Consider the following 25,095-nt stretch of genomic DNA (forward strand, 5'->3'; position numbering starts at 1 on the left):
GTCATTCACTCACTCTGAACAACTTATGGCCCTCCTTATGTCATTCACTCACTCTGAACAACTTATGGCCCTCCTGATGTCATTCACTCACTCAGAACAACTCACGGCCCTCCTTATGTCATTCACTCACTCAGAACAACGTATGGCCCTCCTTATGTCATTCACTCACTCTGAACAACTTATGGCCCTCCTTATGCCATTCACTCACTCTGAACAACTTAAGGCCCTCCTTATATGATTCACTCACTCAGAACAACTCACGGCCCTCCTTATGTCATTCACTCACTCAGAACAACTCACGGCCCTCCTTATGTCATTCACTCACTCTGAACAACGTATGGCCCTCCTTATGTCATTCACTCACTCTGAACAACTTATGGCCCTCCTGATGTCATTCACTCACTCAGAACAACTCACGGCCCTCCTTATGTCATTCACTCACTCAGAACAACTCACGGCCCTCCTTATGTCATTCACTCACTCTGAACAACTTATGGCCCTCCTTATGTCATTCACTCACTCTGAACAACTTATGGCCCTCCTTATATGATTCACTCACTCAGAACAACTCACGGCCCTCCTTATGTCATTCACTCACTCAGAACAACTCACGGCCCTCCTTATGTCATTCACTCACGTGGAACAACTCACGCCTCTCTTTACACTGTTAACACGAAAGGCACATCACACCTCTCACGCACCACTCGCGCGATTCACTCCGCAATTTTCCTTGATTGCTCTCTCATACCACGCTATTTTAGTAAGAACAGAACAGATAACCAGTAAAAACAGTAAGAACAGTAAAAAGAGAAACTGCATAAAAACATTTTATTCACTCAATTTTTTGGGGCCGGTCAAGATTTGGGGTCGGGAGCAAATTCCCCATTTGCCCCTGTTATAATCTGACATTGACACACACACACACACACACACACACACACACACACACACACACACACACACACACACACACACACACACACACACACACACACACAATGCCCCATATGAGCACTTGTGAGTGGATCACAGCACAACGGTCTGTTCGGAGAACCATGCGGTAAAGCATAAACATGCATAAAGTACATCAAAATTAATTATTTTCATTTTACTCAATAAAGTTACATTTTGGGCGCATTCCTTAATACTTTCTTCACCCAATATAATTGTTGGAACAGTAGAAAAGGTTAAGTTTAATGCTTTGGCAATATGGAGAAGGAGGAAGGACAGCATTGCTGAAAGCTGAGTAAAGGATATCGCCGATCGGAGCTAGGCCAGAGAGGAGTCGGTAGAAGACAGAAAGACCACCAACCTGCCTGCGGTGAGCGAGTGAAAGGCCCTCAGAGTCAGCTTCATCGCGGGAGATACCAATGATCCAATTGGGCGGACTGTGGGATGAGGAGGTGCAGGGGACGTGATGGGGATGCCACGCACTGTGACTGTGCACCCCAGGTCCGAGGCCTTAGGAATGGCAGAGTTGGCAACAGGTGCTCACAACATTGGCCACCTTGGGCTAGTGGAGCCGTGGTCCTTACAGGGAACCGAAGGATGACTGGTGGGTCACGCCCTTCTGGACATTCGTGGGCCATGTTGCCGTTTCGGCTGCTCAACTTACCCGATAGCCCTCACACGCTAATGGGGCGGAGCTATTGTAGCCAAGTGTAGTAGTGTAGTACAGGTCACCAGAGGAGGCGGATCCACATGCTTGCCAGTACAGCGGACAAAAGGAAATTTTGGGGAAATTGATTGGCCCATGGGATAAATTTGAAATTAGGAATGGTGGATGGCACTGGGATCCACATATCCAGGCACTCTTGGACCCGACCAACCTGCGACGACCTGCACAAGGTAAGGTGCCTTCATGTGTCCTGTCCCAAGTGTTGGATACTTGCTCACAAATTGGACATGAGTAATTTGGAGTGGGGGCGGGCGAGAGTGACCACATGGTCGGTGAGTGGATTGGCTTGTGTGCCACAAAGTGTCTTGTGGGTGGCGTTTGTTATATGTGTACAAGCTTTTGTGTTGTCGTGAGGAAAGATGAGTGGTGCTTGGAGTGTGAATGTGGGAATTCACATGTAAGTAGGCCATGGCAGTGTAGGAACACGATTGACATCTTTTGCACTGCAGTGTTTGAGAATTGATCAATTTCCCCGAAATTTCTCCTGTATCTGACTTTTCCTTGTCATGTTTACTTGTTTGTGGTTTCGGAATAAACCCGTGTTCTGTTCAGGTAAACGCCTTCTTTCATTCCGCGCATGACAAAAATACCTGCATTTTTCGGGCTGCCTCCTCAGGAGTAAAACTGTCTCGGCTATCCGTCATCGAGCGGTCTTAATCTCTGGTGACGTGACAGTATCAAACTAGCCTGGCTACACCGTTGTTAGACTATCTGTCTTGTTTTGTTATGACCACCTTATTAATCATCTTCAAAAAGAGAGTTTTAACACACCCAAACACCCAGTCTTCATTCATGCAATCCCTTGGAGCCCGAGAAGTATGCATGCAAAATTTGGTACCGCTAGGTTTCACGGTTTTGGAGTTATGGAGGAGATGGACACACACACACACACACACACACACACACACACACACACACACACACACACACAGCCTTTTTTTTATTATATGTATATGAAATGCAGAAATATCTAATTTACACAAGTATTAAATCCCCTGAGTCTATACATCATAGAAGCGCCTTTGCCAGTGATTAGAGCTTTAAGTATTCTTGGGTATGACTATCAGCTTTGCACATCTGGATTTGGGGAGTTTCTCCCATTCTTCCTTGCAGATTTGCTCAAGCTCTGTCAAGTTTGATGGGGACGTCAATGAACAGCAATATTCAAGTCTTTCCACAGATTATTTCGCAATGGGATTCAAGTCTGGACTTTGGCTGGACCACTCAAGGACTTTCATGTTCTTGTTCTGAGCCATTCCAGTATTGTTTTGGCTGTAGGCTTGGGGTCATTGTCCTGTTTGAATGTAAATCTTTACCACAGTCTCAGGCTTTTTTTCCATCTGAAGCACGTTCTCCTCAAGGATTTGCCTGTATTTGGCTCCATTCATTGTTTCATCTATCCTTGCAAGTCTTCCATTCCCTGCCACTGAAAAGCATTCCCATATCATGATGCTGTCACCACCATGCTTCACGATAGGGATGGTGTTAGATGGGTGATGAGTTGTGCTCTGTTTCTGCCAGACATAATGGTTTGCATTCAGGCCAAAGAGTTCAATTTTTGTCTCATCAGACCACAGAATCTTTTGCCTCATGCTCTCAGTCTTTCATGTGTCATTTGCAAACTCCAGGTGTGCTGTCATTTGCCTTTTCCTCAGGAGTGGCTTCCCTCTGGCTACTCTCCCATGAAGTCCATATTTGTGAAAGGCTGCAGAGACTGTTCTCCTCCTGGCAGGTTTTCCCATCTCAGCCGAGGAACTCTGTAGTGCTGTCAGAGTGGTCATTGGGTTATTGGTTATCTACCTGACCAAGGTGCTTCTTGCCCAGTTGCTCAGTTTGGTCAGACAGCCAGCTCGAGGAAGAGTCTGGGTCGTTCCATATTCTTTCCATTTCCTAATGATGGAGCTCACTGTTCTCTTGGGAACTTTCAACACTCTATTGATTGTTTTATACCCTTCCTCAGATCTATTCCTCCTCACAATTCTATCTCGGAGTTCTACGGACAGTTCCTTTGACTTCATGGTAGAGTTTCTGCTGTGACATGCACTGTCAACTGTAGGACCTTTTATAGAAAGGTGTTTCTTTCTAAATCATGTCCAATCAATTAAATTGACCACAGGTGGACTCCAATCAACTGACAGAGACATCTCAAGGATGATCAAAGGAAACTGCATGCACCTGAGCTCAATTTGGAGTGTTATAGCAAAGGGGTTGAATACTTATTGACTCAAGACATTTCAGCTTTTCATTTTTCATTATTATTAATTTTAATTAATATCATTTCATTTTTTAATTGTAAAATATATATATATCTACTTTGACATTATGGAGTATTATGTGTAGATCAGTGACAAAAAATCTCAATGCAATGCATTCTAAATCCAGGCTGTAACACAACAAAATGTGAAAAAGTCAAGGGGTGTGAATACTTTCTAAAGGCATTGTATGAACGAAGAAGAAGCATGGATGCAAAGCAAAAGCTATTTGCACTGTAATTAACATGCTATCGTCTTTTGTAATAAATTATCACAATGAACATATATGAAAACACCCTATAATAGGCAGGGCATGTCAACATTTGCCCAAACTATGGTGAGGGCTTGTCTCATCAGAGATGACAACATTCAGAGTTAATCCCACAGTGCTTCATAAGAGTGATATTTACTCGTGTCATGTAGTTATTGTTCAGTGATGAGCTGGAATTACTCAACGTTACCCTCGCAAAACAGTCAAACATATTCACTGCTCTGTCTTTCCACCTAAGAGTCAGAATAACTTCATTTTTATAGTCATTGTGATTTTGGATAATTATAGTCAATCACCGTAATAGGTCATATTTACTCCTGCGGTATATCATAACTACTCCTATCAGATGTCGCACTTCTTCCTGGAATTGGTCTGATGTCTCCCACCATCATCAAAGTTATTTTCCACACTTGGTAATAATTACTCTCAGTTATAGTCCTAGTTATTATCATTATCAGGTTGTCTGGATGGCTTAGAGATGCAGTGCAGCGGTGACAAAAAAATCTCCTAAATGGCCAAATGTAAAATGCTAAGATGTAATTGGCCAAATGACAAGCACGCAGGGCTTCCCATATGTTAGTGGATGATATACAGTAAGTTAGTGCATGTTAAAGATCATCCACTCAGAGATCCACTTTTTTGAAATGCCGACTTCTTTCCTGGAAGTCCTAACAGTGTCCATGTGTTTTATACCTCTCCCCCACCCCCCTCACCTTCCCGTGCCTCCTCCCCACAAGCCCTCTCCCTCCCACAGATCTCCCGATGTCCCTGTTCTCTACTGTTGTACTTGTGTGCTTCCAACTCTCTCCCCATCTTGTCTCCCCGCTCCCTTTATCTTATGTTTTATGTGTCCGTTTGTTTTTTTGTGATTAATGTCAGCTCTTACAGGAGCCTCGATCTTGTATACAAAAAAAACCCCCAAAAACCCCCTGGCCAAGTTCCAAATTTCTGCACTCTCATTCAAGAATCATGTGTCGGAGTGGCGACCCATCCAGGATTGTAACCCTTTGGTCATGGTCGACATTCCCTCCTTTTCTCCTTTAGCTATACAGTATTGTATAGTTGTCAGATTCCAGCGCAGCACAACTCCAAAGTAACTAGATAAGAAGATCCCCAAAAAAAGAAAAAAGGCTTGGATTAGGTGGGATTAATGGGGGTGTAAACTATCATGGGTGGGTTAATGGGAGTAGAAAGTATCAAAAAGCACTCGTTATAATGGGTTTGGGTTGAGGGATTGCTAAAAGGCAATGTACCAACGTTATAGAAAAGGTAGCAACAGAGATGTAATTGGCCCAAATCCGTCAATTTACGTCACCTATTTCTACAAGTTTATCCTTTACTTTTTCAAAACATTTATCATCTCCAAAACAAATAAAATTTATAAAGGACTAAACAAGTTTGAATTCTTATTGCTTCATTGAATACTGTAGTTTTCGTAGTGGGGCGGCTTAGCCCAAATATTCAAAAGAATTGTGCATTTTGTGATACAAGCACCAAATTTGGCACAAATGTACATTAATATGTTGCGAACATTTTCAGATATTGGGCCACTTGAAATTCCGTAATTTTTTTTTTCAAATTTTTTCAAATTTCGTAATTTCAAATTTTTCGGGTGACACCGTCACAATTTCGGTCTTCGAGGCCGGCCGATAGGCAAAGTGTGACCGGAAGGGACGAGGTTCTCCTGACCACGTGGCCCTCGATCTGGGAAGCGAGAGGCGTTCCATTAGTGGACGCGCCCCTCACGCCCGACTTTTGGGCGGCCCCGGCAGGCCGTTTGTTTTGACGTTCCGTGACAGGCCCCGCACCCCCACCTCCGGGCCGACCGGAAGCTTGTGCTGAGTACATCATACCTGAACAACTCAGTGAGGCAGAACACAGCAGTGCACACCAGGGTGACCCCTTCAGTGCATAAACCAATTAACCTGTCCACTGCAGGGCATATAGAAATGAAGTTATTTTCTGCATATAATAATAATATAAGTTCAGTTCTATATAACAATTTCTGTTATCACCACTACCACTACAACTACCACTACTACAAGCTTTGTCTGGAATTTTGTGGACTAACAGACAAACAGACATACAGACAAGCTGGGATCAAAACATTACCTCCTTCCACCATTGAGTGTAGAGGTAAACATCATGGAAATTATATCATGCCCTAGATTTAATTCATGCTTACCCGTGTATTTGCTTCACTGGTTCACAAGGTCTTTTGCATACATGTAATTCAGACTCTCGTCTTCATTGCTGACCACACAATGTTCGCAACATATTAATGTACATTTGTGCCAAATTTGGTGCTTGTATCACAAAATGCACAATTCTTTTGAATATTTGGGCTAAGCCGCCCCACTATATCGGCCGGCCTCGAAGACCGAAATTGTGACGGTGTCACCCGAAAAATTTGAAATTACGAAATTTGAAAAAATTTGAAAAAAAAAATTACGGAATTTCAAGTGGCCCAATATCTGAAAATATTCGCAACATATTAATGTACATTTGTGCCAAATTTGGTGCTTGTATCACAAAATGCACAACAGGTTTGCTATGCTGCTACACTATCGGGACCAAAGCTTTGGTTATCATTTCCGGTGGTGGCACCTGTTATTCTCTTCTCCGAGTGAGCCGATTCCAAAGCTAAATAAAGAGTTCCGGATATGTCTCCATTGGAGTTGATTGTTTTCCACTTTTGGTCGTGTCAATTGTTCATACTGTGTGCTCATTGCCATGTCTTTATAATTTCTGCTTATTTTCATATTGTGCGGCTGCCTCTGCTGGATAGGCCTACACCCATTAAGTTCCAAAACCTTCTCATTTACCGTTTTATTCCTTCTACCCACACAGCCCGTCCACTCGAATCTTTGAAATGACAATTTTACAATGTTTAATTTTCCTCCACTCTCCTGACCTCCACCACCGAAGGTGGATGGAGGTTATGTTTTCACCCCTGTCTGTCTGTCTGTTTGTTTGTCAACAAGATATCTCAAAAAGTTGAGGACGGATTCGGACGAAATTTGGCAGAGAGGTATGTGACAACGACGAAATTATTACATTTTGGTGAAGATCCGAATCCGGATCTGCATCAGATAATTTTTTAATTGATTCTTCACCATTGAGTGATGGGGCTAAAACCGACATACAGCAGAATATCTCACAAAGTTACGGACGGATTTGGATGAAACTTGGTGGACCGGTTGGGTATGTGACGACCTAATCGATTCGATTTTGGTGAAGATCTGAATATGGATTCGAATACGAGGATTATTTAATTTTTTTAAATGATTCTTCACATATTGAGAGATCGGGTGAAAAGTGATATATAACATGGTATTTTAAAACGTTATTGACGAGTTATGACTAAACTTGGTGGAGGAGTTGGTTTGGTGACAAGAACGAGCCGATTAGATTTTGGTTCAGGTCCGAATCCAGATCTCGTCTATCAGTGGGATACAAAACGTAAACTGTTCGGCCTGGTGGAGGTTTGCGCTCCACCGAGTGCCTTTCTAGTTACCCTCCCTAGAGGAGAGGGTAATGCATTCGAGTCCGTTTGTTACTTGGCAAAAAAAAACTTTTTGGAAGTATGTTGATCACTCCGGTTTGTGTGTGTGTGTGTGTGTGTTTGTGTTTGTGTGTGTGTTTGTGTTTGTGTGTGTGTTTGTCTGTCCGCTCACTTATACTTGCCTACAGGTTACAGTTTTTAACCGATCTCCGCGAAACTTCACCAAATGGTAGAGCTCGTGGTCCGACAAATTCCTATATATTTTTGAGGTCAAAAGGTAGGCCAAAGGTAGAAGGATCATCGGCCAAAGGTCAACCACTTTTTTTCAAATTTCTAAAATCCTTAATTTTCATCCGATTGACTTGATATTTGAATAGGATTTACATATCGGCTAACTGAATTCAACCACCAACTATTTTTGAGATCATCCGAGACCAAAGGGTCAACATAGGCCAAAGGTCAACAACCATTTCAAATTTCTAAAATCCTCAATTTTCATCCGATTGCCTTGAAATTTCAAATGGATTTTCATATCAGCTTACTGAAACCAACCACCAACTATTTTTGAGGTCAACATAGACCAAAAGGTCAACATAGGCCAGATTTCTAAAATTGTCAATTTTAAACCGATTAACTTAAACTTTGAAGACGATTTGCATATCAGGTCACTGAATTCAACCACGAATTATTTTTTGAGGTCAATAGGATGCTCTTCTGAGTGCCATGCTACTTTGTTCTTTTTTTCCAAGTTTCACTCTATGAGTGATTTTTCATCTGTCTGTTTGTTTGTTCAAACACACATACAAATTTTTTTCTCTGCAACCGTTGGTCCGATTGACAGGAAATTTTCACCATAGGTGCACCTCCTCCTGTATAATTTTTTAGTGACAATTATGACGTCATAGGTCACGTGGTATGGGTGCCATCTTGGAAAAACTTTGCACCTCTGTATCTCCGAAAATGCTGCATAGAAAAAAATTGAGACATGGCTCATTGTAAAGAACTCTCCATGGGGAATAACATATGTTAATGATGACATCATAGGTTCCTCCACTATTACGTCATAATTCGACAAGTACAAAACTTCATCCGATCAAGATGAAATTTATTTAGCATCATCTATGGATAAATTGGTGGAGATTTAAAAAATGATGACGTCATCACTCACGTGCTTCGGCCGCCATATTTGTTTTAACACAAAAGCCTTAAAATCCACTAAAACACATCCTGGCGAGGGTTTGCAATCGTTGATTGCTCTTTCTTGTTTACAAATGTTTTACTCCCATACTGCTTTCTCTTCTTCCCTTCCTTCTGGTTTCATTCCTGCATAGCTCACATAAAACCCTGCTCCTCATCTCTCATCAGATTCATACAGAAGTCTTTCTTCACATCTTTAATCACTCTTCCCACGATCCCAAACCTGATGTCAAGCCTGATGAAGACTGACCTTACAATTCTGGTAACAATCCAATTTTGTAGTGTATGTGACATTATGGTGGTAAACCCCCTTCACATCAGTACCCTCCCACACACCATCTCCTGAGTCACTCAAGCACTGCTCCAGGTTACCCTTCCCCCACCCCGGATCTGTGTCCTTCTGCCCCCACACCTGTTCCATGTCTCTCCAATTATGTGTCCCCTGCCTAACCCCATGTCCTCCATCACCACCTCCTATCCACTTCACTCACCCCTCTAAACTTCCAAGAGTACATTTTGGTTGTGCTTTCCTCTCCGCAACTACCTCTTGTTGGTTAAACTTGCCACTCTGTTGGTGTGCAGTACTCCCAGCAGTGACAACTCCATTTACATCTCTCTCTCTCTCTCTCTCTCTCTCTGGCAACATACAACCACTCACCACAATGCTCTCTTCATTATATGCCACAGTTTCAACTGCCACCATGCTAATGGGCTAGAAGTTGGTGTCTCTTCAAACAGCCATGGCATTGCATCAAAGGATTTTGTAACTCGTGGGCCTGATCCAGTCTGTGAACTTTCCAACACAGATTTCTGACACTGCCAAATCCTCAATTCTGGACCTGGTAATGACTAACTTTTCTTGTAACTTCTTCGGTGCTTCCACTGCTGTAATTATTTTATATGATCATATGCTTGTGAGATCTACATCTCTCTAGCTGTTGTTAAAAAGCCATCTCAGTGCCACAGATTCTGGTAGTTCATGCAGGCCAACTGGCGGGGACTGCAAGCTGCCCTTTCACTTCAGGATTGATCTTCCATTTCCGCCACCCCAGATGTTGATGCAGCCACATGGGAATTATTCCACAAAGGCCTGCTCTATTTCATGCACAGATTTCTCCCATCTTATCTGCAGCTATAATACCCAACTTCTTGCCTCTGGTACACTAAATTCTGTGGTGAGACTGAGACATTTGCCTTCAAACAACTTGCCTTCTTTTAAAGGAAGACAAATCTAACTGAAGGCAATCACAGGACATTCCACAAACCTGCAACAATTGTCTGTCCACTCTAAGAAAAGAAAAAGGCCAACCGAAAGGCTAAATTCTTAAAACTGCCCCTTCCCAACGTCCTGCTGTTGCCTTGTTAAGTCTGTCTCTGGAGTATGCTCTCCTCCATCTCTTTCCCCACTTCAATAGCATCACACCAAACTCTTCTCGTGAGAAAGCAAAATACTTAATTTCTGTGATTGCGTCCAAATTTCACATACCGAAACACTTTGCTTGCTAAACTTATCCTACCCAATCACACCCAACTGCTCCTGGACACTGTCTTTTGCAACCTTAAGTGGTGCAGAGGTTTCTGGCACCCCTCGACTTTGATTCTGTGACAGGCCTTTTGAGTATCAATGCCCATGTCCTGAAAACCTGTCTGTTGCTCTTTCATATCCTCTTTCACCATATCATGTTCCCTAGGTCACCTTCCGTTTCCTTATAAATCAGCCAATATCAATGCATTACACTAAACAGGTGCAAAAACAGATCTTGTTAACGACAGGCTTATTAGCTGACTTACAATTACAGTATAAGCAAATTCATGGAAACCATCATCGCAGTTGACATCAAATCCTTTCTTTTTCCAACATCCTGATCTTCATTTTGGTTTCCAGCTCAGTCACTTCAACATGGACATGCTGCTTCTGCTCTCCCAACAATAGATGGAGCCTCTGGATCTCAAACCATAGACCATGGCCGTCTATATGGACATATCTCGAGCATTCGACAAAGTCTGGCACCATGCCTCGCTCTCCAAACTCTCAACCCATGGCATCCATAGCCACCTCCTTTTATGGTTTGCTGACTTCCTCCACTCTTGCAGTCGGTGCATGGCTATAAACAAGATGTACTTATTTCCTCTCCCTATGAAGGCTGGATTTCCCCACAGCAGTGTATTGGAAGCATTCCTCTTCTTCATCAATGATCGTTCTGATTCTCTGGAAAGCCCTCATTATCTATCTGTTGATAAGTCTACCATTTGCCATAACATCCCTCATCTTTCAGATTGGCAGGCAGCAGCCTCTTCCGTTTCTGCAGATCTTGATAAAATCAGGATCTGGTCCAACACTTTGAATATGTCTTTCAACTCCGATAAATCTCACACTCTCAATCTTTCTCTCTGACTGGACCATTGTGCAAACCCTCACATTTACTTCCTTTCCAAAAGTCTTGATGAAGTTCAGTCCTTTAACTTTTGGGCCTACCATCAGCGACAATCTTTCTTGCATAAACCATGCATACAGACTCCCAACTGGGCAGTGGGCATCCTCCATCATGCCAAGTCTTTCCTTGACAAATCAACACTTACATATAACAATGTACAAGGCATTCGTCCATATCTCGATGGCATATTGACGTCCCCAATGGACTGGTGCCCCTGCCTCACACGTTTCACAACTTGGTGCCATGGAGACCAATGTACTCAAAATCATTTGATTTCCCACGACAAAGCTCAATCTATGTGCCACATTAAAAACATGTCTTGTACCACCTCCGACCTGGTCTTGCACCCTTTGCCTTTTCTGTTCTCTCTTCACTCCAAGTTTCTCCATGATGTACGTGGTGTTCCAGTAACGCACTTCTGGTGAAACTCCAAAAATCCAGGCTCACTTCCACTCATTTGTTCCTTTTTCTCTCGCCTGTGGAACCAACTTCCTCAGTCTGTTCAAACTCACTCTTCCCTCAATGGCTTCAAAATGGCTGTTCACCTCCTCACCTCATCCCCAATCCATACTCATGATCTTTTCTACATTCCCTTTCCTTTGCTCTCATTCTTTCCCTCAACTATTCTTCCCTCAAGTCTCCCTCTACCATGCTGTTGGTTTGTTTCCCTGCTTTTCACTGTGTTCTTTCTATTCTGTTCTATCTCTTTCACCAGCCTCAACTTTGTATGCAAAAAATGGTTGGGAAAAGTCAATTGTTGGCCCCCTCTGGCATATTATGTGTTGAGATCATATTATGATTGTACTAATAAGAGACGGAAATTATTTATATATATATATATATATATATATATATGTTAAAAAAAATAATTGGTTCAGCCATATCAAAACAAATTGAACACATGTAAAGTTTTTGAACGTTTTTATAATCTCATAGAAACGTGATCAAACTGAGTCTTGAATCTTCAAGTTTTCCACAATCGACACGAACAATACTGTCCCTTAACTAACCTTTACAGGGAAGTTGAAAAGCTTGACGAGTCCGTAATCATCACCCGTAACAAGCAGATGACCATCGTGGCTACGACAGGCAGTGTTGATGTCAGAGCCGTCACTGTGCAGTGGTCGGATGCCAGCACAAGGTATGCCCAAAACGCCTGTCCATGATGCCCACTTCAGTTGTGCCACCTACCCAAAACCCCAAAGAGAAATGAGTTAAAAGGCAACAATTGTTTAAATCTGGGTTTCCCAATGCTTGTGGGTACAAGTAAACCCAATCCTCGATCTAAAGAGACAATTCTATACAAGGCTTCCCTCTTGGGACAACTCCACTGAGTGTCGTTATAGTTTTTGTTGTACACCGCACCTTTCCTATGCCATCTCCAGGCATTGCAAAACGTCATTTCCGGGCACCGAAGGGGGCTCGGCAGTGACGCCCGCTGAAAGGGAGTACTCAGTTTTCACTCTGGTTGTTTGTTTGTTTGTTTTCTTGTTTGTTTGTTTGTTTGTTTGTCCGGACGATATCTCAGCCATCCTATGAGCTAGGAAGCTGAAATTTTGGCATAATAGTAAGCAAGTCTTTTGTCAAAACTGTATTTTTTGTTTTTTGATTAATCAATTAATTGAGGAGTTATTTAATTATTAGCGATTAATTAAGTACTTATTTAATTAATTAAATTTCCTTTCTCTTCTGACCATCTCGTCACCTATTTCTACAAGTTTATCCTTTACTTTTTCAAAACATTTATCATCTCCAAAACAAATAAAATTTATAAAGGACTAAACAAGTTTGAATTCTTATAGCTTCATTGAATACTGTTGTTTTTGGGACCAAAGTTTTGGTTATCATTTCTGGTGGTGGCACCAGCCTCCATGGCTCCTCAATGACACCCACCACCAAACCACCCACCAAACAAAGACCTGGAGGGTACTCAGGCACCTTTTGAGATAGGAAGCTGATATTTGGACATGCCAATGACCAGGTGATTTAGCTGCAAAAGCTATTTTTGATTTATTAATTAATCAATTAATCAATGAATCGATTAATTATTTAATTATTCGAATAATGACTAAAAATTTTTTTTTTAAAGTTACAGATTCTGATGAAATGGTGGTGGTTTATGTGTTCTATGACCGAATTGATTAATTGTACACCACTCCTTTCCTATGCCATCTCCAGGCATTGAAAAACGTCATTGCCGGGCACCGAAGGGGGCTCGGCAGTGACGCACGCTGAAAGGGAGTACTCAGTTTTCACTCTGGTTGTTTGTTTGTTTTCTTTCTTGTTTTCTTTCTTGTTTTTCTGGGCGATATCTCAGCCATCCTTTGAGCTAGGAAGTTGAAATTTCGGCACAATGGTGAGCAAGTCCTTTGTCAAAAACAGTATTTTTTGTTTTTTGATTAATCAATTCATTGAGGAGTTATTTAATTATTAGCGATTAATTAAGTACTTATTTAATTAATTAAATTTCCTTTCTCTTCTGACCATTAACTCAGGCACCTTTTGAGTTAGGAAGCTGATATTTGGACATGCCAATGACCAGGTGATTTGGCTGCAAAGGCTATTTTTGATTTATTAATCAATCAATTAATCAATTAATCGATTAATTCTTTAATTATTCGATTAATCACTAAAAAAAAATTTTAAGCTACAGATTCTGATGAAATGGTGGTGGTTTATGTGTTCTATGACAGGATTGATTAGTAATTTAATTTTTTAATGATTATTATTTATTTATTTTCATTATTAATCATTTATTTATTTTCTTTCTCATCTGGCCAATATCTCAGGCACCTTTTGAGCTTGGAAGCTAATATTTGGACATGAGTGACCAAGTGATGTGGCTATCAAGGATATTTTTGATATATTGATGAAACAATTAATCAATTAATCGATTAATTATTTAATTATTCGATTAATTACTAAAAAAAATTTTTTTTTCAGTTACAGATTCTGATGAAATGGTGGTGGCTTATGTGTTCTGTGACCGAATTGATTAATAATTTAATTTTTTAATGATTAATTATTTATTTATTTTTATTATTAATCATTTATTTATTTTCTTTCTCATTTGGCCAATATCTCAGGCACCTTTTGAGCTGGGAAGCTAATATTTGGACATGACAGTGACCAAGTGATGTGGCTATCAAGGATATTTTTGATTTATTGATTAATCATTTCATCGATTAATTATTTATTGATTAATTGATTAATTATTTATTGATTAATCAATTAATTATTTAATTTCTTTATTAATGACATTTCATTAAATTTCTAAAAGATACATCTTCGGATGAAGCACTAGTGGTTTAGTTATGCTATTAGCCAATTGATTAAGAAAATATTTTGTGATAATCTTTTATTGATTTTAATTATACAATTAATCAATCAATTAGCGTACACCTCTTCCTCCCAATGCAGCCTCTATGAGCTGCACTGCGGTATTGCCGGGCGCCTGAGGCGCCCCGGCAATGCCGCGCTGTAGGATATTTAATTATTTGGCATGGGGGTGGTGTACTTTGAATGTATCTGTACTTGTAATTTAATTTTTTTAATCATTATTATTTATTTATTTTCATTAGTAATCATTTATTTATTTTCTTTCTCATTTCGCCAATATCTCAGGCACCTTTTGAGCGAGGAAGCTAATATTTGGACATGACAGTGACCAAGTGATGTGGCTATCAATGATATTTTTGATTTATTGATTAATCATTTAATCGATTAATTATTTATTGATTAATCAATTAAGTATTTAATTTTTTTAAATGACTTATTTAATTAAATTTCTAAAAGATACATCTTCGGATGAAGCACTAGTGGTTTAGTGATGCTATTAGCCAATTGATTAAGAAAATATTTTGTGATAATCTTTTATTGCTTTTAATTATACAATTAATCAATCAATTATTGTACACCTCTCCCTCCCAATGCAGTCTCCATGAGCTGCAATGCCGCGCTGTGGGATATTTAATTATTTGGCATGGGGGTGGTGTAATTTGAATGTATCTGTACTTGTTTTAATTAGTTTCCAACCACAAAAATGTCATAAACATTGATATATTGTATTGTGTTTGTCAAGTTGTATGTTTAATCTTTTATTTATTCATCCATTTACTTCCAATGTAATCTGTAATCTTCAGCCTTATTCGCACCATAAGGTATTTCCATCCCAAGAGCATAACCACTCTGAGAAGTGCCAAACCACAGATAGAGGTGACACCGATGTTGGGCCAACGTTGGCTACCGATGTTGGACAAGGTAATTTTGTCTTCGGACCAATGTTTGTGCAATGTCAGATGACTTTTGCACCATATTATCAATGTTGGACCGACATTGGAAATCCACTTACAACTGTTCGGACCTTTGCCGATCTATTGCTAACGTTAGCCCAATGTACAGTCGTCGCCAAAAATCTTAGCACCCTTGCACTTTTTAAAAACAATTCACAATTTTCTCTAAAAATAAGTTTAAATTGACAAAAGTATTTGGTCTCCAGAATTCTTTATTCACTGTTAATATTCTAGTCGATTATAAAATATTGGCACCCTTGCACTTTAAAAAAATAACTCACAATTTTCTCTAAAAATAAGTTGAAACTGACAAAAGTATTTGGTCTCCACAATTCTTAATTTCACTATTAGTATTACAGAACCTTTGTTTTTGATTCAGAACTTAATATATCCTTTTAAATCAGAAAATAAAAAGAAATGGAATTGACAAAATTATTGACACCCTCGACTTAATATTTGGGAGCAGGGCCTTTGGACAAAATAACAGCAGTCAAGTGCTTCCTATAGCCATGAATGAGCTTCCTACACCTCTCTACTGGCAGTCTGACCCACTCTTCTTGTGCAAACTGCTCCAGTTCTCCCAGATTTGAAGGGTGCCTTCTCCCAACTGCTGTTTTCAGATCTCCCCACAGGTGTTCAATGAGATTTAGATCTGGACTCATTGCTGGCCATTTCAGAACAGTCCTGCGTTTTGTCTTGAACCATTCTTGGGTGCTTTTTGAAGTTTGTTTGGGGTCATTGTCCTGCTGCAAGACCCATGACCTTCGATGGAGACCCAGCTTTCTGACACTGGGTTGAACATTGTGCTTCTAAATGCCTTGGTAATCTCCTGATTTCATGATGCCATGCACACACTCAAGGCACCCAGTGCCAAAGGCAGCACAGCAACCCCAAAACATCACTGAACCTCCTCCATGCTTGACTGTAAGGAAGGTGTTCTTTTCTTTGAAGGTTTCATTTTGTTTTCTGTAAACATAGAGATGATGTGTTTTACCAAAAAGCTCGAATTTGGTCTCATCTGTCCACAGGACATTCTCCCAGAAGTATTTTCGTTTGTTCAGGTGTGTTTTGGCAAACTCCAGTTGGGCTTTCTTAGGTCTCTCTCTCAGCAGTGGGGTCCTCCTGGGTCTCCTACCATAGAACCCCCTTTCATTGAGTTGGTGATGGATGGTGTGAGTTGAAACTGTCGTACCTTGGGTCTGAAGGAAGCTTGAATATGTATGGCAGTTTATCAGGGTGCTTTCTCCACCATTTGAACAATCCTTCGCTGCAATCTTCGATCAAATTTTCTCTTGCGGCCACGTCCAGGGAGGTTAGCTACAGTGCCATGGGCCTTAAACTTCCTGATAACATCGCATAATGGTGGGCACATGAACATCAAGGTCTCTGTAGATGGACTTGTAGCCTTGGGATTGTCCATGCTTGGCTACAATCTTGTGTCTCACCACCTCAGACAATTCTCTGCTTTTCTTTCTTTTCTCCATGCTCATTGCGGAACTTACAGTGACACAAAACATAAGAATGACTCCTTTTCTCCTTTCAAACTGGTTGAATGAGATATTTTTTATATTGCAGGCACCTGCAACTCACCACAGGTGAGTTCAATTCCAAAGTAAAGGAGAATCACCTGCTTGAAATCTCATTATTTCTGACAACTTCTAAAAGGTGCCAATAATATTGTCCAGGCCATTTTAGGATTTCTGTGTGGAATAAGCCAACATTTAGTAATCTTTTCAGCTTTTTTTGTTTTGTTCCACTGCAAACCAAAGAAATACATTTGTGGATACCAAAATAGTTTTTTATTTCAACAATTTTCTGGAAGAAATGGTGCATTATTATTTGAACTAGTGACATAGCCGTGCTACGCACGGGTGGGAGGCCGGAAGCAAACAGGCAATGCAGATACGGCGAATGCTAAAGCATGAAACCAATAAATTCCACATTCCTGTAGCACCTTCAGTCGCATGTCAGACATGGACAGCAAGTTCGTGAAGGACTTCCATGAAAAACGTACCCGTTCGTAAACAAACGGGTACGTTCACATATAGAAACATCGATCGTGGGTCCGTGGCGAATCTGAATATGGCGATCCGCGAAGTTCACGTTTAGAAAGTAGAAACCATCACGGCATGTCATCATTCACTTGAAATCTCTTTTTTCATTCCAAACAACATACCTCCAATCACAAATTAATCACAAAGTAAACTTTTAACAACATTGTTAATGTTTCCTTCATTGTAAAAACTACCAAGTCAACAGTTAAAAGGATTTTGAGCTGATAGGTGTTATGGCCTTGGCAAGATCGATGGAGACAGCGATCTGTTAGCTTATACGCCGCCCAAATAGCTAAGTGGAATTCTCTCATGTAGAGATTAAACTCACGTCGTTTGAACTTTGGCCGAGGTCATTATTTACTTTTAATGATGTTTATATACAAATCAAAAAGAAGATCATTGGTTTTGGGTCGTCCTTTCCGCATATCTCGTGGGATTGTGAGTTGGAGAGACGGCCGTGATGGCATGGAGGGGGTTGGCATTCTCTCAAGCAGGGATTCACCCCATGCCCTTATAAAAGGTTTTTGTCCAAGGTCACCGAGTCCGATCGGTGCAGCCATTTGTGCAGCACATGGGAAAATAACGTTATGCGGGAGTCCAAACCTGAAAATGCTGGAGGCCAAAGCTGAAATTGGAAACAATATAGCCTATTTTACTCCAGGGGATCCTAGGATTACCCACCCAAAATATCGTTGCGATCGGTTCAGCCGTTTTTGCGGTACCTTTGAACGGATGGATGGACAGACAGACAGACAGACGGACGGACGGACATTCGGTGAATTATCGTAAGATAAAGTGCAAGGGTGTCAATATTTTTGGCCACGACTGTAGGTATGCTATCTGTGACAGGCTTATTCCCAAAGATTGCTTCGCATAGCAACAGCTTATTTTTGGCGTTGCCCTACTTTTTCTATTGCAGTCCTACATTTATTTGTGTGAAAAGTTCAGCTTTCACATTTTGTACTGATATTGCTTCACAAAACGATGATAAGTTGTGCCGAAATAAGTTGTTTCAGTAAGTTGTGCCAAAATGCAAATGAACCCCCATTAATTCCTTGTACTTGACATCAGTTCAGTCTGCATATTCTCGTCTGCCTAAATCAATTTTGATACTTTTAATACTCGTAAGAGTTCCAACTCTCTCCAATGCACAAGGACTTTGTGCGTCTACCTCATCTCCTTTTGTGTTACAAGGGGCTGGAAGCATGGTGATATAACTCTTCCAATGAAATGTTCCTTTCGATGGACTGAACAGGAAAATATCCCACCAGGGACACTTCGTTGGCCTCATGAAGGCATGCTTCAGGTGGGAGAAAGTAGTGCTTTAGCTGTTCATGAAGGCATGCTTTAGGTGGGAGAAGTGGTGCTTTAGCTGTTCATGAAGGCATGCTTTAGGTGGGAGAAGGTGGTGCTTTAGCTGTTCATGAAGGCATGCTTTAGTTGGGAGAAGGTGGTGCTTTAGCTGTTCATGAAGGCATGCTTTAGGCATGCTTTAGGCATGTTCTGCTCCATTAGGCGTCTACGACAGATAGTGGAGTGGCTTATGGAAATGATCGTGACACGCTGGCCCAAAGCACTAAATTTGGCACAGTTATACTTTAGGACCATACAAAACTTTTGAGAGGGGGCTGCCCGATTTTCGAGGCCCAGGTCAAGGTCAGGTCAAAGGTCAAAGGTCAAATTATGTGTTTGTCACGTTTTTGCCATATCCAGCTCATAGCTGTCATAGAAACATTATCTCAGTGTCTAAATAATCATTTTTAAGGACAAGGAATCCATTTGTATTATGGAAAATATCCTCAGGTGCTGCCATATTGTATTTCAAGGTCAGGTGAAGGTCAAAGGTCAAATTATGTGTTGGTCATTTTTGCATCGGTGTTTTTGACGTACATCGATACGCTGAGGGAGGATACTGGATTGGCCAGTACAGAGGAGGTCGCGGCCTGCATGACTTATGCTTCACAATTTCCGCGACAGAGACACAGTCCTGTGCATGGCAGTCCTGCGTTCCTGCACGTGCAATTCTTTGAACAAGTGGGTGTCGCCTTACATCCGCACTTGAGTAGTTCTCTACAACTAAGAGCAGCAGCTGACAGGGTTGTCCAGGTTGGACGCCACCCGGTATCTGCTTTGGTCCACCCAAAGCCATCTGGATTTGGTGCAGCTAGGATGGGCTTCAGACTCTCTCTCCAAATGCTGGCTTGGTACAGGCATCGATTTACATGCTGGAGCAGTGCGTTCTGAGTTGGAGGAAGCTTCTCCATCATCTTCACTCTCCTTGAGAATAGCTCCTGTCGAAGGTCATTCACATTGACATGTGGGGTTGTGTTGTCGTACATGATACAGGTAAACCGGTCGATCACATTGAATGCTGGAGATGTAATCACCTGTGGAACAAACGCAGTCAGGGACGTAATGGTGAATCCTTCTGTGGCTGTCGGGTAAGCTTTCCATGCCTTCCAAGCTGACTTTTTGCCTTTACCACTGAATCGGGATGTTACATCAGAGCCAGAGAATGCATGGAAAAACGGCAGAGCACGAGCTTTGTCTTCCCCAAGTTCCTGGCAGATTGAGTTGACATGGTAATAGCGGAAGTGTTTACCAGTACCAAAGTCAACCCATAGTTGCATACCTGGATGGTGCTGCACAAGATCATGAAACACTCCCACCAGAATCACAATCACGTCTGTGTCTACGGTTCTGATGAGAACAGTAGTCGCCCCTTCCCTTAGGGCATCGTTTACATGAAGACATATTCTACTGTCTGCTTCTTCGTGATCACTCTCTCCCATTGTGATGTTAGCCTGATTCGATTGGACTCGTGGACCAGATGTAATGTAAACCTGTTTGGTAAGCGGATAGTCGTGTTTGACTACGTCCTCCGTCAGCAGTGCGAAAAGCTCCTCCTTGTTGGTAGGACCCTGTAGAAAGCCAGCGAAGTTACTTGGTAACTTCGTATTGCGGGATACCTTTCTACGTAATCCTTTCCCTCGTTTCTCTCGAGTTGTGGCTTTGAGGCTGTCGGGTCGGTAAGTGTCCCAAACGATGTCCATCCTGGAACAGCCTTGAAGTTGCCTTTCTATCCAGGGGATGAAGATATTGTCACTGTATTCTCCGAACGTAGAAGTGTTTTCTTGTGGCAGGGCATGTACAATGGCAGCACCATCAACCACTGGTTGCTGTTTGTGTTGACTTGACTAAATATGTTGGTTATGTGACTAAGACCAAGTTTTTTAGGTTATATATAAGCTGGATATTGCAAAAACATGACAGACACATAATTTGACCTTTGACCTTGACCTGACCTTGACCTGGTCCTCTAAAATCGGGCAGCCCCCTCTCAAAAGTTTTGTATGGTCCTAAAGTAGAACTGTGCCAAATTTGGTCCTTTGGGCCAGTGTGTCACGATATCACTTAAATTTGGACTTTAGCCACCCCACTAAGAGGGGGGGGGGGGGGTGGGGTGGGGGGAAAGGGTTTCCCCCTAAAATAGGTATTTCTTGTTTGTTTGTTTAAAGCGTTATGATTATGTTAGTATGATTTTACATGCTGCCCTGTCTTCTAGCAACCATTGAAATTGGTTTAAAATACCTTTAGTCAGTGTAGTGTCCTGTATATTCAACCAGGTGAGTGCCAGGGGAATTGCCCCTATGTTTCTAGATACTGCAGTGCAGGCTGAAACATACTCTATGTCCTGGCTGAATCACTGTGAATGTCATGAACTGCTTGCTGAATATGCAGTGATGTCTTTGCTAACGCATTCATACCTCAGATGGAGGAATGTCTTGCCTCTTTCCCCGAGTAGCCTCAAAGAAAAGCAGCTCCTGGGTTCCTGTGTTTACCTGCAGCAAAGGACCTGCACAATGGAAGATAAATTTCATTAACAAGGTAAGTCATGCGCAAGGCATTAACTATGTTACTTATTGACATTCTAAAGTCTCTCAAACCATTGACCCACCATGGCCTTCCCAATCAACGTGAGAAACAAATCCTGCTCCAGGCCGACAAACAGCAACACGCTTGCTCGTCAGCACGTGATATATGTCCACAAAGCCATCATGCGATGCAACAGCCAGGTACTTGCCGGGGTCTGCACATGTAGAAAACACATTGATGGAGCAAATTGTATCAATCCTGCTTGAAGCGGGGGTTAATAACATCCGTCAATGTATTTCGTGTTTTTTTTTTTTTTTTGTAAACAAGATCGAGGCTCGTGTAAGAGCTAACATTGATCACAAAAAGACAAACTGACACATAAAACATAAAACATGATAAAAGGAGAGGGAGAACAAGATGGAGAGCAGGGACATCGGGAGATCTGTGGGAGGGAGAGGGCTTGGGGGGAGGAGGCATGGGAAGGGGGGGGGGGGGGGTGGGTGGGAGAGGTAAAAAAAAAAAACACATGGACAGAGCTCGGACTTCCAGAAGTGAAGTCGGTATTTCAAAAAAGTGTATCTGGGGTGAATTAGCGGGGGTAGAAAAGATCAATGTTTTGGCTGGGGGAAGATAAGAGATGGTGGTTAACAGCTGTTTTAAAGACCTGGAGGGAGGAAAGGGATTGAAGAGAGTGAGGGTGTTTGTTCCAGAGGTGGGAGAAAAGAGGAATGAAGAAGTGAAGGTGAGCAGAGAGTCTTGATTTTGGCAGTTTAACCATAAGAGGGTTGCTGGCAGATCTTGTGCGACCTGCAGGAATATTTTGGGGACAGAGCACAGAGAGAGCTGGGGGAGCAAGGCCGGAGAGGAGTCGGTAGAAGACAGAAAGACCACCAACCTGCATGCGGTGAGCGAGTGAAAGGGCCTCGGAGTTAGCTTCATTGCGGGAGATTGCAATGCTTCTGAAAGCTTTGGTTTCAACAGCGTGAAGCCGAGCTAGGTGTGAGGCAGGAGCTCCAGCCCAGAGGGGAGAGCAATATTCCATTGAGCTGCTGATGAAAGCCTTGTATGTGGCGAGGAGCTCAGGTGTGCCAAGGAAGGACTTCGCATGACGGAGGATGCCCAGTCGGCGACTGGCTTTGGAGGCCAGCTTGGAAATGTGGTTTTCCCAGGAAAGATCATGGCAGATAGTGAGACCCAAAAGCTTGTGTGACAGAACTTATTGGAGAGGATTGTTGAGAAAGTAGATGGGAGGGTTGTCCATTTAGTCTTGTCGGAGACACATAGTAAGAGTGTGAGATTTGTCAGGATTGAAAGACATGTTCCACTTGTTTGTCCAGTCTGTGCTTTTGTCCAGGTCTGCAGAGAGTGAAGAGGCTGCAGACTGCCGATCTGAGGGATGAGGAATGGAGCGGCAGAGAGTGGAGTCATCAGCAAAGAGATAGAGAGGATTTTCCAGAGAGTCGGAGAGATCATTGATGAAGACCAGAAAAAGCACAGGGCCCAGAACACTGCCTTGGGGAACTCCAGCCTGAACAGGAAGGGGAGATGAGAGAAACCCATTAAGGGCCACACGTTGACTACGACCAGAGAGGAAGTCTATGATTTCCTGTTTGGCATTGAGGATCTCCATCCATTGTTGAGCCAGCAGAAGCAGCATGCCCAGAGTAGAGTGATCTGGTCTGAATCCAAATTGATGATCCGAGATCAAGCCATTGAAGAAGAGGAAGGATTTGATATCCGAAGCAATGATGGATTCCATGACTTTGTTGATAATTTGGAGCAGGCTGATTGGTCTGTCGTTGCAAGGATCTGTTTTTGCACCTTTTTGTGTGAAGCGGTAATGTTGGCTGATTTCCAATCTGATGGCAGATGACCTTGAGCAAAAGAGAGGGTGAAGAGAACAGAGAGAGGGTGAGATAGAGCGGCAGAGCAGGATTTTAGGACCCGTCGGCTGATGCTATCTGGTACAGTTGCAGAATAAGGGTCGAGATTTGACAGAAACTTCTCCATCTTGTCAGGAGGAAAGGACACAGAGTCCAGGAACAGCTGAGTACGACTGGGTACGGTGGGTACAGAGAGAGATTGGTTCGGGACACAAGATTTTGGGGCAAACACAGAGTTGAGGCAGAGTTTGAAGGCACTTATGAGATCATGTTTTCATTCGCCTCCAAAAGTTGCAAGTTATTTCTTTGTTTATATGTTCCGAGTAAATGGCACACTGTGGTGGGCAGGAATTAATAGTTTCCAAAGGCACCATAAATTTTTGGGACACCTTATTACCAACAGGAAAGAAATACTAAGGGTTATTAATTCACAATTGTTCATTTGATTTCTAATGAGCTGCCACTCTCGCTAACACTATGTACCAAAATATTGATAGATAACAGGTACAGGTATAACACCATGCTATTCCAATTTCAGAACGAGTGCAGATTCAGTGGTATAATGTTGTGTGGTGGCTGGCATTCATGCAGAACTATGTCCCATAGTGACTCAGAAGCTGACCCATTGTTGTTCATACTCGTGCGCCATGATCAAAAGAAAACATTGCTCGGCGAATGCAGGGTTCTAATCCTTTGCTGTCACACTCTCGTCACAAAGTGACCTTCATGATTGGAAAGTGCTTTGCTCGTTTTGTTGCAATTGTTACCTCCACCACCAAAGGAGTTTTGGGTGTCACTTAAGTTCTGTCACTCAAGCTTTTGGGTCTCACTATCTGCCATAATCTTTCCTAGGAAAACCACATTTCCAAGCTGCCTCCAAAGCCAGTCGCCGACTGGGCATCCTCCATCGTGTGAAGTCCTTCTTTGGCACCTTTGACCTCCTCACCACATACAAAGCTTTCATCCGCAGCTTGATAGAATACTGCTCTGTGCTCTGGGCCGGTGCTCCTGCCTCACACCGAGCTCGTCTTCACGCTGTAGAAACCAAAGCTTTCAGAATCATTGGAATCTCCCGCGATGAAGCTGATTCTGAGGGCCTTTCACTCACTCACTGCAAGCCGGTTGGTGGTCTTTTTGTCTTCCACCGACTCCTCTCCGGCCTTGCACCCCCGGCTCTATCTGTGCACTGTCCCCCAAATATTCCTGCAGGTCGCACAAGATCTGCCAGCAACCCTCTTCCGGTGAAACTGCCAAAATCAAGACTCTCTGCTCACCTTCGCTCTTTCATTCCCCTTTTTCCCCACCTCTGGAACAAACTCCCCCACTCTCTTCAATCCCACTCCTCCCGCCAGGTCTTCAAAACAGCTGTTCACCACCATCTCTTATCTTCCCCCATCCAAAACCTTGATCTGTTCTACCCCGTTAATTCACCCCAAATCCACCTCTTTCAATCTCAGACTTCATTCCTGAAATTCCTATTAGTGTCAATTTGTTTTATCCCGTGTACCACCCCCTCCCTTACAGCCCCCAGCCCTCTCCCTCCCACAGATCTCCCGATGTCCCTGTTCTCTACTGTTGTGCTTGTGTGCTTCCCTCTCTCTCCCCATCTTGTCTCCCACTCCCTTTATTATGTTTTATGTGTCCGTTTATGT

The 25,095-nt window shown here is 42.3% G+C and overlaps 1 protein-coding gene across 1 annotated transcript in view; it reads right to left on the reverse strand.

Moving 5' to 3' along the window:
* LOC137432192 (echinoderm microtubule-associated protein-like 6) overlaps positions 1-25,095 on the reverse strand; it is a 352,018-nt gene that overhangs the window by 21,951 nt on the left and 304,972 nt on the right. Inside the window, exons 23-25 of the mRNA XM_078781400.1 lie at positions 21,643-21,774; positions 21,452-21,540; positions 12,349-12,525 (exon numbers count right to left, since the gene is read on the reverse strand). Of these exons, the coding sequence (XP_078637526.1) occupies positions 12,349-12,525; positions 21,452-21,540; positions 21,643-21,774 (398 nt within the window). The remainder of the gene's footprint in view (positions 1-12,348; positions 12,526-21,451; positions 21,541-21,642; positions 21,775-25,095) is intronic.

Source organism: Myxine glutinosa, chromosome 1, assembly GCF_964187855.1.
Source record: "Myxine glutinosa chromosome 1, kmMyxGlut1.1, whole genome shotgun sequence".
Taxonomy (NCBI): Eukaryota; Metazoa; Chordata; class Myxini; order Myxiniformes; family Myxinidae; genus Myxine; species Myxine glutinosa.